The sequence below is a fragment of the Taeniopygia guttata genome, chromosome 3 (assembly GCF_048771995.1).
Source record: "Taeniopygia guttata chromosome 3, bTaeGut7.mat, whole genome shotgun sequence".
NCBI classification, from domain to species: domain Eukaryota; kingdom Metazoa; phylum Chordata; class Aves; order Passeriformes; family Estrildidae; genus Taeniopygia; species Taeniopygia guttata.
In genome coordinates, this window is record NC_133027.1 from 40,656,471 (window position 1) to 40,671,204 (window position 14,734).

The following is a 14,734-nucleotide window of genomic DNA, read 5'->3' on the forward strand; positions in this document are numbered from 1 at the left end:
CCCCGCTGCCCATGTGTGGCAGGAAAGCTCGAGCCGTGCTCCCCCCGCCGCCACTGGAGCCGCCACCGGAGCCGCCGCCGCTCCCGCCGCTATCGGCGTAAGTCGGAGCCTCCTCCGCTTCCCCCTCCCGCCGCGGGGAAACCGAAGCCGCCGCCACCGGGAGCCGCCGCCGCGCGAGTTTTAAAAACTGCAAAGCCACGCTGCCTGCGGCTACACGGAGCTGCGCAGCCTTTTAAAACATTAACTTAAGGGGTATTTTACTGTTCACTTGTCCCATATTTAAAGTTTTCTTACCGTATTCCAAGTCAGTGTCCACAAGTTGTTCCAAGAAGTCAGTTACCCGCGTGCTAAAATATTTATTTCAGTCCTACCCCGAACTGAGTTTTTACCAAGTGTTTAAACCGGTCTTTCTCTCGACTGAACCTTGCCAACCTAAATGACCACACAGCGAACCGATCTGTGGGTTTTTCGGCTGGGAAATGAGTGAGCTCTCTTTTACTTGTTTTCCTGGGCTCCCCGAGCCCAGAGCCGGTGAGGTTTACCAATTTCTCGAGTCCACGAGAACGTACCTTCCCTCCCCCGACCCGTCCGTGAGTGGATCCCTGTAAACTCCCAGAGTTTCAGGTCGTATGCGTGTTGTGAGTATACCCGAGTCCATTCGCTTCCCCCGTAGCCGACCACCGCCCTCTCGGGCTAGTGGAACTGCGGTTTATTGGGGTCCGCACTCGCGCCGTGGCTATGCCACGTCTCACTCAAACACACACCCACCCACGCGCCACCCAACCACGCAGTACTCACGGCTCCTTTTCCCGCGTGGATTCTTCGTGCACGTTGATTTTACGAGTGAAAAATTGCTGCAGCCTCGGAGATTTAGCTCCGAATTCCGAGAGCTCTGGGCCCGTTTATATCCTTTCCTTAATGTGGCTTTTTTTGCTGCTTTTGGAATCTGGTTGGTTCCGTGGGGTTCTGCAGTCCTGTCCGGCTGCTAAAATCAGCAGGGCGCCGCCCGGATCCAGGAGAGGGAACTCCCAGGATACCCCCAAACCAGATCACGTCGGGGTCACCAAGTTTGTTATAAATGAAAATTTGTTCAGCCAAATTAATATGAAAAATAAAATATTTATTTTACAATCAATTTTTATCTAGCCAGCCACAAGGAAAGAACAGAGCCGAGCCCGGGGTCGGCCCTGGGTGTGCAACAAAGAGGTCAGCCTCAGCAGAGGTTTTCCTCTCTGTCCACACGCCTCCATCCTGGTACAAGCAGTTTTTATAGGGAAAATTCTGCCTGAGGCTAAGATTTCAACAATCAGTCTTTTCTTCTATTCAGAGTCCATATGTTAATAAGATTTTCTTTTTTGGTGATGAGGGAGAACAAATCACTGTCTGGAGTTTGTTGAATCCTTTGATGGAATTTACGGGAACGCTGTATTCATATGTATCTGCCTCAGGATTTCCATGATATCTATCTCGGGTCATTCACGCTAACGATCAGCACCTGGGGTTTCTGTATCTCTCCAGACATGGCCCATCTCCTGGCGAGTACCTTCTTACTTGTAAATCAGTTTCCAATCTACACCCGGTCTCACCTGTGCTTGTGAGGGGGGAAATCTTAATACAAACATGTATACTCTAACAAATATTCAATATCACATATATCATATTAGAAATGGCGCAAATTATATCTACTACACATAACAGTGTACTTCAAAATGGCCATATGGCTTAAACGTTTCTTCCATTGCTGTGTGTATCTTTTTGCTCTGATGTGCATGTTCTTCATTTTAGGAAATTAAAAACAACCCTGTTAATTTAATCACTGAAGAAGATTTAAAACAGGCTTCTTGTTTAGAGAACTCATATGCTAATAAAAAAGACAAAAAGGATGAAAGAAGAAAAAAGGCAACAGGTAAAATATCAGTATTCAGCTTAAGCTAAAAAAAAAAAACAAACAAAACAAACTTGTTTTATCTTTGAAATACTCTCGTATAAAGATAGTATATTTTTTAGTCCATTACATGCTTCCAGTCCATTGCTTAAGATATTTAAGAAATAATCCAACTGCTTACCATTATACTGTGCATGTGCATACATGTCAGCTATGCCCATGAGAGCAATTTCAAACTTAGAAATGCAGACGAAGTACTATAAAAGTCTCTTGAGTTAGTTCAACACAAGGTAACTGTTTTTAGAAGCAAGAAATCCTGTGTTCATTTATTATTTTATACAGTATACTCACATAAGTCTGAATAAAACCAGTATTAACTCAGGGACCTCTGAACCATGATGTATTACACAGTATAGATAAAATTTTAGTCTCCATTTCTCGGGGGTCCAGGAAAATTAATATGTTTCTTATTATTAGTTTTGAGATGTTAATTCCATAATGGGGCTCTCGTGCTGCTGCAGCACAGCTGAGCAATCTTATGTTGAACTCACTTCCAGAGTGTTACTGTGCTGTAAGAGAATTAGAGCACTGATACATCTGGCTTGATTGAATAAACTCCTCTGTAAAGTAGAATGTTCTACTTTTTAAAAAAAAAAACATGAGTGGGCCTGAGTTGACATGGAAATTAAACTTATTCTTACCACAAGAGATGGCAGATTTTTCTAGGCCATAGCTAAGGTAGAGAAGCATGGCTCTTTAATTAAAACTGTCATAATAGAAAGACTTTGATTTCCAGCCCTCTGAGGAGTGAGACTACTGAGCCTGTACTATGTGTCTAGACAAATTCATAACCACAGGTAACATGCTGTACCATCAGCAAGCACTACCCTGAAATGTTTTATTATGGACCGTTATGTATATTACCTAAAAACACCCCAACATAAAAGTTTTATGTAATGTAATTAATGTAAGCAATCACATTTCAAATAAGTTTGTGAAAAGCACTATTTTTTTTTTTTGGCTGTTCCTGCAAAGTAATGCATAAAAATCCATCTATGACACGTAACAGATGCAGTTAGGTTTTTAAGTAAGAGCACTATGTCTTTGTGTTTCCTTTTCTTAAACAATATAGTTACATAATGTAGTTACTTCGAACGTTAAACCATATTTAAATGGAAAAAACACCGACTTTCTCAAGACATAGTGTACATATGTATGGCACCATGGAGTTTAAATTTCTTCCAAGTGAAAAAATAACAGAAGAGGCTGTGAAAAAGGGAACAAAGAGCAGAACAGCTTGCCTTAGTGGGGAGGGGCTGTATAGCAAGTTGAGATTCTGTCTGCAGGTGCATACGTTGATTGAAGGACTTCTGAACAAAGTAATTTGTTACATGTATCAGAACTGGAGCATCCCATTGCTCTGTAGTCATCTAGGAAAAGTCAAAAAAGATTGAGTGCTCTAGTTAATTGAATGTGTGCTTCCAATAATATTTTGGGTAAATAGGTATATTCGTGTATATAGTGTAGGATTCTTTCTCTGAAAATTCACAAAGTTACCTTATCTAAAATAGTTTTTATACACTCAGTTGCTTAGCATCATTGAATAAAAATGCTAAATGCTTACTAACGTGCTATTTTCAGCTGACAGAAAATCCTCCACTACATTGTGGACTCTGGTATCTCATCTGTTTTTAGCTGAAGCAAGATACCGCTCTTTTTTTTTTCCTTTCTTTTTTTATTATATGTGCATTTGATATTAGTGTTCATGTTTATTAATGACATTAGCTTTAACAAAGCTTTGCCTCGGTTGCTTTTTTTCTTAATAATGAAACTTATGGCCTTGAGGTTCTGAAATATGTGTTCTAAGTTTTATTTAGAATCAGGTTGTGGTTTTCAATCCATCATTAACAAGTAACATAGATAAATTACCATGGTATTGTAAATTTTTTAAGTGTTACAACTTTCCTGTGTACTAAGCAAGTAATTCCCCACCAGAGGGCAGTGGAAGCGTGAAAGGCGGAGGTGGTGGAAATGCCAGAGAGATAAAGATTAAGAAAACCAAGAAGAAAGGAAGAAAGGATGCTGACAGTGATGAAGAGTCACAAGGGACTGCCTCAGGTTTGTCAGTGTATTTTAGGCACTATCTATTCCTATCTATTCAACATGGTTTTACTACTTTCTTTTTTTTCTACATGTCTGTTCTTCCCCCACTGTTTAGATAAGGTCAGCTAAAATGTCAAGAAAATGCGAACACTATGTAGTTAAAATTGTATCTATGTGTCTGATGTTGCTATTTAAATGAAATGAACATTAAATGTTGATTGAACAGTATAACTTAGTGTTTAAAAAAGAAACTTAAGGAAATAATACCATTTTATATTTTTTTTAATTTTATGTAGGAAATGCTGTAGATTTTGGGGTGAATTTTGCACTTGATTTTGTAACACCTACTGCATATTGTGTGATAAATTAATGGCCTAAATTAACAAATCATAGTAATCAAACATTTTTTTTCTTTATAGGAATAAAATATACAGTCAAAAGTAATGTCTTGATCCTTATTGATGCCTATTTCCCTACCTTCACTATTAAAAGGAGCATGAATGGCTTCCTAAGTAAAAGCCAGCATTGTTAGATTTAGGGCTTCCATTCCAGATTTTCAATACTGACTGAAAAATACTTCGAAGCATGATATTTGACATGTGAAATACAGTAGTAGTAATTTTGTTTGATACTGCTCTGTCAGAGTACTGTAATTCATATATAAATTGAATTATTTTTCAGGACTACTGAGTTACTGAGTCAAGCAATGTTCAGTCACTTTTGGTTTTTGGTGTAGGCTTCCTGTTTTGCCCTTACCGCTGCTTGTATTGCTATATTATAATCAATAGCTTGAACCATGATCTCAAGGTAAACTTAGATGAAACCATTGAAATGTACATAAGATCCTTTCTAAAACCTGATTTAACCTCCCATTTCACTTGTTTATAAACGTTATATGTCTGTAACTGCTGTGGCACAGCAAGGAAAATCACTAATCTCCTTGCTTATACATACAATAAGCCTGTTTTAAGTGCATCTGGAACTCTGGAACATGTCCTTTTCTGGTTCTCTGTCATCATTCTGATCTGATTCTTATATGTAACAATTCTACAGTGCGCAGGAAAAGTTCATGTTTTGTGCAAAACCTAAATACAGATGCACTAGTAAGATGTAAGTTGCTCTTCTTACTGAGACGCCTTTTCTGGTTTAATTTATCATGTTTCAGATTTTATACTGTAACCTCAATAACTGTGTTTCATGGCTGTGTACCTTACTAAATGGAGTTTAAAAAAATAAAAACAATAGCGTTGTGAAATCCTTCAAGTAAGAACACTCTATTCAGTTTTGGCACTTTTAGTTCTACTTGGTCTTGGTGGCATTATGGTTTCAAGACTAATGGGCTAAGCAGACTGAAAAAAAGTATCACCAAAAATGCGTATCCTTATACACTACTTCAGTTGTCTATTACAGAAACTTCTAAGTGATCAAAAGAGGATTTGTCAGGTTTTCATGTGTGCAAAATTCAACTGTCATATATAATCATCCCAGTTTTTCCAGTGTTGAAAAGCATTTCTTCTATGGTGTTTGGACTTTGAGGCTTTCCAGTGTCTCGTGCCAGAGTAATTGCAGCAATACTAAATGGAATATTTTCTCAGTAAGTGTTGTTTATGGCCACTACAGGTAGAAGTAAGAAGCTGGAGTTCTCTTTCATGTCACAAGAGGAAATTGAGGATGTTTTAAAGACCCGCATGCAGGATTGCCCTGAAGAGCTTATTACAGAAATTGCTGAACATCTAAGAAGGTAATTTCAATAATTTAGCTGGAGTTAGAAATTTTGAGATTCGCTTCAGATGAATCTACACTTCAGTCTGTTTTCTTGCTTAGAAAAGAGGGCCTTGTTGATAGATGTGAACCACAATATTCTTTTTCTGTACAGCTCCATGTTACGCATCTGATGTATTAGAAAGCTGTGCTAACACAGAATGTGCTTCTGCTTAGCAGCACATGGTCCTGCAAGCTCATTTTCAGCTTCATGGGTGTATTTCCACCCCCTTACACTGATCCATGCTGAGGTTTCACCTGTCCCATCTTCTGGACAGCCTTTGGTATATGTTCATGTTTCCTGGCATCTGTGTTTCTACTGGTACCCATGAGAACTGAGTACTAAGTTATGTCAGCAAGCTGAGCTATGCAAAAATGAATAACTTCTTCTAAAAGATGTTCCATACCAGAGAGAATGTGAATATATATGTTCAGAGCAAAAGGAACATATATTCTGTATACGTACAGCCATCTGTAATAGCCAAGCTTAAATAAACCTGGATTGCCATAGTAACTGCATCTTTAGAAATTTGTCCAGAGGCCCCTGAAAGTTTGTGAATAGCATTGCTTCAGGAAATCCTTTTATCTTTCACCTTATTTCTACTGCGGAGTTGTGAAGAGTTAAAACCTTGGCATACATTTGCATACCATACACACTATAACATTACAGCATCTGCCATTAAGTATATTTTAATTTCCTCGTAAGGGTTTTTTCTGATTTTCATAATTTGCTTTTTGTTTATCTCACCATTCTGTAGCATTCATGTCCCCGTCATTTACTATTAAATGAGGTTGTTTTCTCCGTGTCTGATATATTTAGGAAAACTTTCAGACTTTGCTCAGTGTTTTCCCCTTTCTTCTTTCCTGTTTTAAGACCATTGACAAAAACTTACCAGGAAGTTGTGCGTTCCGTTTTTACATCTTCAACATCTTCCTCTGGAGCCAACAGAAGACAGGCTATGAAGGACTTGCAGGAGGAATTCTCAAACCTGTACAACAACATTCGGTTATTTGAAAAGGGAGCAAAGCATTTCACAGGTACAAAATACATACTTTGAAAAATGATTATGCTCCTTCAAGGATGTTAAATTTATTCCAGAATCTACATTAAAACTCATACAGGAGCAAGAATTTAAAAAGGAAAGTCTATAAAGAAAAAACTAGAGATGTGTTTAGTATGCCTTGTACTGCCTTTATGCTGAAGTGCATAGCTTTGCACAGTAATTGAAGTGCATTCTCTTTATTTCAAATCCATATTCTATTCTATCTTATGGCAAGGTAACTGTGTTCTTGTCTTTCCTTCCCAAGTGTTTACATTCCTTCCAATTTTCACTGTCCAGATGGAAAAAAAAGAAAAATATTAGTGTCATGGTTTGACCCTGGCACAATGCTAGCGCCCCTATGAAAATGTAACTTATCAATTGAATGTTGTGAAATGCGATTGAGAATATAGTAAAGTAGGCTAAACTTAATAACAAGAGAGAAATTTTATTACACTAGTACTACTCTTACTATAAAAGAAAAAAGGAAGAAAAAAAACCACACAAAATTCAAAATGAAAATTTTTTAAAACATTCTTCCTCCTACCACTCAACTCTAACAAACTACAGCGAGATATATTTGGGCTTTTAATCAAGTTTTCACCCTTCTATATAATCAATACTGAGTCTATTAGGGGAGAGAGGAGTTTCCCTTGCACCATAGACCCCCAGGAAACACAGCTGCCCCCTCTTGTGTTTCCATGTCACACGTGGCACTGCCCAGACACACCGGCCAGTGTGACACTCTCCTCACAGTGCTCTCACCACCGTGCATGGACAGAGACTGCTTATAGGGCCCCTTTAAGGATGCTTTGCCAAGGCCCAACAGGAACAACAGCCCAGTGTCTCATTTTGGGACTACAGTCCCCCACATTTTCCCCTGGGGCTGAGGGTTTAAGAACAGAGGTTGTCTTCTCTTCTTTAAAGACAGAGGGCATCATCACCCCCTCCTCAACTTTTCTCTGTTCATTCTTGAACTTGTAGTTACTGAAGGAATCTCTTAGCTCACTATTGCATCTCCCTAAAATGCAGTCTCTCTTAGAAGAAAGATTAGTTTAATCTATAGCTTATAAGAAAAGTCCAGCCGAAAGCCATTCTATCATCGCCTTCCAACTTTCTTTCCCTAACATCTGAGGTCCTAGGCTGTCCCTTTTCCCTCCAAATTGAAGAGGAGTAATATTTTACAAAGCCTTCATTTCCCAGGAAAGGGTTAAAATTCCCAGACTCCCCGGATAGACAGCTAAAATCTCAGCCCAAGACTCCATCTCCCATCTCCCACACTGGGCATCTTTCCCCCCCTTCTCTTTCTCCTCTACCAGCAAAATTCCAGGTGTCTGTAAGCTCTCTATCTCTTTTCCCTCTCAGTTGAGAAAGAGGAACAAAGACCTCTCAGACGTTCTCCACCCTTCCGTCCGCAGGAGCTGGCCCAGCTCGGTTCCCGATCCTTCATCCCCTGGCCTACCTCCCCAGGCCACATAAGTCCTCTCCCCCACCCAGCTCGTGGCTGGGCAGGGGAGATCTGCACCCTCTGCTGACCGGAACCAGAGAGAGCAAGTCTTCCTGAGAATTCTGTTTTTAACCCCTCTGTGTTCTCAGAGGCGTATCTACCTTCAATTGGTCACCCCAAGTGTCAGTATCCGAACCTGACCCCTGACTAGATTGACCTCTTTCTTCTGAAAAAATTCTTTTTCCTTGTCAAACCACAACAATTAGTAAGCTCATTTTATTCTGTCAGCTGCGCCACTAATGAAAAAATTGAATACCACCTGATTCTAAGAAGCTGCTGTTTATACCTCATTGGTTTGATACTGAAAGGAGCTGCTGCTTGAGGATAGTCTGTCAGATTTGTTTTGCAGGGGGTTATTTTGTAAGGTGTGACAGAAAAGTTAGCATTAGGAAAATACTGTAGACATTCCCAAGATTCTCTGCTGTATTCAACTTTCTCCTGGAATTTTCCCTGTGGAAATCTTCTAGCAGAAGGAAACACTAGCAAATCAACCTGATTTTCCTGTATTTTGGAATTTATAGAATTATTTCCCATTAGCTTTTGTTCTTGGACCTGTATTCTATAGCCTCTTTTTTTCCCAAATTCTAGTATTTCAGTCTTAAAGCCCCGTGGCTCTTCTTCTATTTAACTGCTTCTCCTGTAGAATTTTTGTTTATATACTCTTGACTTGATCAATAGCAGTGGTTCAGGAGGATTGTAGAGGGTTGTTTACTGCTTATACAGATACATCTTTGAAATACTAGCAATGCATTAAAATGTTCTTTCAGACCTGAAAGCTTTTTCACAGACATTTTTCACTGAACAACATTGCATAAGAATGTCACAGCACATGAGGGATGTTGTCTTCATGTATCCAGATAACTTTCTCATAGTTTTCATGGTTGATAGAGTCCACGGGTTGGAAGGCACTGTGATGACATCATAGGAATCAGATAACTATAATAAGTTACTTTAATCACTTATTTGTTTTAACAGATGATACTCAGACTAACCTTGCCAAACACCTGTTGAAGACTCTGTGTACAGACATTACAAATCTGGTTTTCAACTTCTTGGCATCTGAGTCAATGATGACAACAGAAAATTACTCTACAATCACAAGTGAGGTACAGAAATAATAGTTGTTTTCTAACGGTCTCAAGTAGATCAGTGATGTTTGTTCAATAAGTAATTGCTTCACTTGAAATATGCCGGCATCTAAAAAGATTATTAGTATTACAGATTATTTCCCTTCTTGTTCCATACAGGGCAGAATCAAGATTTTAGGTAAACTGCCAGAAGATACCAAAGGTCCTTTAACTAAACTGCATACTTCTCTGAATGGCAAGGTAAAAATCAAGTTCAGATTTTCTGGTTTGCTGATATAATGCTAATAAATAGCTGACACACATAGAGTAGTACATAACCACTGCTGCTGTGAAGGTTGAAGGTAAAATAATCTTTTGTATTTGTGTAAGGCAGCGAGAGAAAGTGTGTTTTTGTATCTGTGAATTTTCAGAGATGAAAAGATGATCTTACATTTTGATATTGATAGTCACCTTCGGCTCCTTGCTGCCATATGAAATTCAGTGTGCCTTTCATGGGCAGGTGAGAAGAGTGAAAACTGAGCAAGACTCTCCAGTAGCTGACGTTTCTTGTATTTTGTTCCCAGAGTTCTTGCTTGTTCTCCCATGTATTTCTTAACTAGTAAAATTATGGATATTAAAAAAAAAAAAACAACTCAGAAGTTCAGATTATGGCAGTGTAGGCACAAGGAGAGTTATTTATTCTTTTATGCAAAAGGCCATACTGAGGTGTTTCTTAAAAAATATATCTGTAAATAATTGTAGAACCTGTATTCCTTTTTAATTTTATTTACAAGACAAATTAATTACAGTGTGAGTTAGTATTTAAGTATATGAACTTTTGTAAGATGAACAAAGATAATTTCTAGTAAATACATGTTACTTTATTTTCTTCTATAGTTTATTTCAAGTGTATTCAGTCATCTTTTGTGTGATTAATTGTGAAGAATAGTTAAACTTTTTTATAGTTGCAAACACAGATTAAATATTTCTAATATTTTTAATAGAGTATAGAAGATTTTCTTTCGTGCCTTGACTCTGCAGTGGATATTTGTGGTGTTATGGTGAAAAAAGGAGACAAAAAGAAGGAAAGGTAACTTATTTTTTTTTTATTTTATGAAATGTGGCTATAGTGCTGCACAAACATGGGATGGTTAGTATGGGAGCAGTCATACTCAGTGAGTAAGAGGCAGTCCTTCTTTCCAAACTGCGTAACTGAAAAATAGAAAGTCAAGCAGTTTTAGATCCATGGGAGAAGGAGAAGAGGAGAATTCAGATTTAGCTAATTTTGTTGGCTCACTATTTTTCTGTAATATAAATTCCCTAGGGGTCTTTCAAAATCTGAGCTATGGCAGTGATAGTTTTTTTGGGGTTTTTTTTTTTGAGGTTTTTTTGTTTTGGTTGTTTTTGTTGTTTTTTTTTCTTTTCAATTAACGTTTTGGAATTCCACATAAATAAATGGTCAGTTGAGAAAATTAAAATTAATTTATGCTAAATAAGTTTTAGCATCTATGTTCAACTACTGTATGATAAAATCATAGAATCATATTTTTGTTTAATATATTCTTGTTCCTTAGGCAAGTTCTGTTTCAGCACAGACAAGCTCTGATTGAACAGCTCAAAGTCACAGAAGATCCAGCTCTTGTTCTACACCTGACATCAGTATTGTTATTTCAGTTTTCAACTCATTGCATGCTTCATGCACCAGGAAGATCAGTACCACAGATCATTAACTTCCTAAGTGGCAAGATCCCAGAGGTATTAATTTCTAACTTTTTAAGGGGAAATTACCTTTTTTCTATGACAGAGCATGAAAGTTGTGCCTTACATTGTTTTTGTTGCATAAATCTGACACTGTTGGATTTCATGCCTAAACATTACTTTATGTGCAGAATATACAATTCCTCTGATCTGTACTCATTGCAAATCAACCTCTTCAGAGATCTGTCATCGAATTTTTTTATAAAATTAAAAATCAATCTGTTATTAGGCCTTAGACCTGTCTTATGGTTCAGTCATTCTTGGGGAATGTTATAAATCTTACAACTGAGCATTTTTACACCTTTCCTCTGAGCTAGAGCATGGTTGCTTTTTAAAATTTTCCTAATCCAGTTTTAAAGAAAGATGTACCTCTTCAAGAGCAAATACATTGAAATTCTGTATTTCATACTGCTGAAACTGATGATGTTTACTAGCTGCATTGCTTTCATGCTTCAGTGGTTTATTGTCCTGTTTTTGCAGCACTTGTATGCACTTTCAGTTTTCTGCCTCTTTGAATGTCTCTTGGACTTTAGGTTGTCAAATACTTAATTAGAAATATATTTCTGTATCATTAACTCTTTGCCCAGTATGGGAGAATGCTTTTTAAAAAATTACATCTTTAATTATAGGTCTGTCTACCTTTCTGTAACATTGACATCCCCTGGGTTTGTTCTCATTTTTTGCCCTCAGGATCAGTATTCGCTGATAGTCAAATACCATGGATTAGTGGTGAAACAATTGACCAGCCAGACTAAGAAAACTGAACACGGAGAGAGTGACACAAAAGATAACATGGAAGAGGAGGAAGGAGCAGAAAACATTCAAAAAGAGCTCCAGGAATTAACTACCTCTATCAAAGATCTTGTTCTCAGACCTAGAAAATTTTCTGTAACAGAGGAATAAAACTGTTATTCAGTGCATTCACCTCCATGATAGAGTCAGACTTTATTTTCTTTTATGCTGAAAGAAAGGGACAACAGAAAATGCTTGATATATTTTAAATTTGGCCTCTAGTAGTTTGCAAATCACAGCCAGGGAACACAGTTGCTGGATGATAGTGACAAATGTTATTTTGTTACTTCTACAGCGTACTTCTAACACACATTAATGTAGACGTGGCAGAACACGGTTGTGGATGCTTTGGGTACAAAACCAGTGGGTTTTTATTGGCATCCTCATGTGAAACCTCAAGAAATTATTCTTCAAATAGCATTGTATTTTGTTCCATACACACACAGGCTGATAGTTTTACTTCTCTGATTTGGATTTGTTGTGAGAAAGGATTGCATATAAATCTGTCTATCTTAATTTCAAATACTAGTTTTAAAACATACTGTGATACATAGCACACAGCAGCAAAGGCCTTCTTTACTCTGGTATCATTAGTGGATGTTTTCAGTTTCTGTTCACTGGACTGCAACAGTAAAAACAATTTGAGTATGAGTGGATATTGATAAACTTCAGGCAAGTGACGCACTACTAATGTGAGTTTCATGAACATTCAAGTTCATGAACATCAGCACACTGATACTACTGATGTATTCTGCTAATGTCTGAAACAGCTGTTCATTTAAAATTTGTAATTCAGAAAAGGTGACTCTCTTTTGCATTGGCATTTTGGGAACAGATAAATCCTGTTACAATTGCCATACTGTACATGCCATGTGTTTATTCAGCAGTCTTCTTGATTGTTTAGTCCAGTTCCCATAGCAGATAATAATATTTGTTTGCTTTCTGTCAGCTGTTGAGAGAACTTGTGTTGTTGTTTATCCTGAGTTTTTTGAAAGTGATTCAGTTCATGATTTTTCTACATAAACTTCATAGACAGAAATATTGCTTCCCTCAAGTTTTTTGTGAGCCTTATTTTTACATGAACTGTACTTTATGTCTTCAGGAAAATACAAAAAATGTGAAAAACTGACTTCTATCACTATTAATGCCATAATTCTTGTATGGCAAATATACTTCTAAATTTATTTTTAAGAGAAGATGATTTTCAAAATAAAATTCTCAAAATATCTAAATTCTATTACTTCAGTAATACCCATTGATTTCATGTATGTAGTGTTGTGAGGGGGTTTGCATAACATCAAGGTTGAGTAATAAGAGATGAAAAACTCTTTTCACTAAAAATATCATTCACCCATCCTTGCTAAAATTAGTGCTCAAAGAGGGAAAGTTCTGTGCAGATTCTGCTCCATTCAAATTTTTCTGTTTTCCAACAACTCACATATTCTTGTGAACTTAATCATAAACATATCCAAGCCTGAAATTGAAACAATTGGAAGTTAAAGAGGCCAGGTATGGAACCCCAGTAACAGAGTAACAAATGTTAAGGTAGTTTTGGTGATGTAAACAGTATAATTTTATACATATTTAAAAGGCATTAATGTTTTACAATGTTCATGCCAATGCTGATCTTTTATCAGGCATGAGGCAAGAACAGTTTGGAATTGTAAGGCAGAAGCAAAGGTAGTTGTTTCTCTTTCCTTGGTGTGAGGTTATAACAGCTGACAGTAAAAGACAGTGGGGAATAAAAGACAACAAATATTCAGGTTGTTGAACTTTGTTTAAGAAATAGTTTGTATACCAGGAATAGGTTTGATTTTGTGCTATTTAGCTGGAATAATTAATAAGTTCCTATAATGAATGTAAACAATTTTATATGACATTGAGCTCTTTTGTAAATAATATGCTATATGAAATTCTGTATGCAAGTAAGAAATTATTTTAATAACATTAAATTATGAAGTATTTGAAGTGCATTCTGTTGACTTCAGCAGTGTTTGATCATCTTGCAACTTGCAGCTTTCAAACAGCAATAGGTCATATGCACTGTTAGACTTAACACATGGTTCTGAGTGTCCTTGTATTTCTGTTTGATACCGTTTTATGCTGATATGATAATGAACTTACTACAGAATTCACTTCATCATGTGTTCAATTTGCTATATTCCAGCCTATGTTATAAGAAGGATTAAAAGAACAGATTCTTTGAAGTAGATACAATGGAAACACTACAGTTCAGCAATATCTTCTAGCTAGAATTCAAGGAGACATGGTTGGAATACTGTCCCAGTTTTTCCAATTTTTTCTTGATTTGGAAATTCAGTCTTTAGTTTATGATATAGAAGTATATCTTCTGAAAGAAAAATAAGGAGTTTTGTTAATTCACAGGATTTTTTCCTCTACCTAGGATGAATGTATGTGTAAGGGAGAATAATCTTGTCTTGCAAATTAGAGGTGCAGTTCACAAAACAAAAATGCCCTTTGGAATGTCTAGGAAAATGAAAGGCGCTACAGATTAACACTTTTACTCTGGTTTCAAGTGTTAGTCAGCCACTCACCTTCGCTTATGCTGTCTAAACAGCACCATTATATTTTTAATCTCATAAACTGACATGTATAGATGCATGTATGTGTCTATACACAACTACTCACAAATGTTCCCATAACCTTGTTTGGTGCTGCTCTCAGATTGGAGTGGGTGCATTCGCCATAGGTAGAGTGTCTCAGCCTTGCCTTTCCTTCTTTTCAAATGGCAAAGTCTTGCAGATCTGCTGGAACTGAGCAAATTGTTGCTCTGTTAGAACTTTCAACTCTTCATTGAAAT

General features: G+C 37.2%; 1 protein-coding gene across 2 annotated transcripts in view; it reads left to right on the forward strand.

The window, feature by feature from the left end:
- UFL1 (UFM1 specific ligase 1) overlaps window positions 1-13,886 on the forward strand; it is a 29,606-nt gene extending 15,720 nt beyond the window's left edge. For both annotated transcript variants that reach the window (XM_030267617.4, XM_030267618.4), the window contains 9 exons: window positions 1,786-1,906; window positions 3,881-4,003; window positions 5,609-5,729; window positions 6,624-6,787; window positions 9,272-9,402; window positions 9,544-9,624; window positions 10,368-10,453; window positions 10,938-11,118; window positions 11,812-13,886. In XM_030267617.4, the coding sequence (XP_030123477.4) occupies window positions 1,786-1,906; window positions 3,881-4,003; window positions 5,609-5,729; window positions 6,624-6,787; window positions 9,272-9,402; window positions 9,544-9,624; window positions 10,368-10,453; window positions 10,938-11,118; window positions 11,812-12,024 (1,221 nt within the window). In that variant the 3' untranslated portion in view covers window positions 12,025-13,886. The remainder of the gene's footprint in view (window positions 1-1,785; window positions 1,907-3,880; window positions 4,004-5,608; window positions 5,730-6,623; window positions 6,788-9,271; window positions 9,403-9,543; window positions 9,625-10,367; window positions 10,454-10,937; window positions 11,119-11,811) is intronic.
- The last annotated feature ends 848 nt before the right edge of the window (window positions 13,887-14,734 follow it).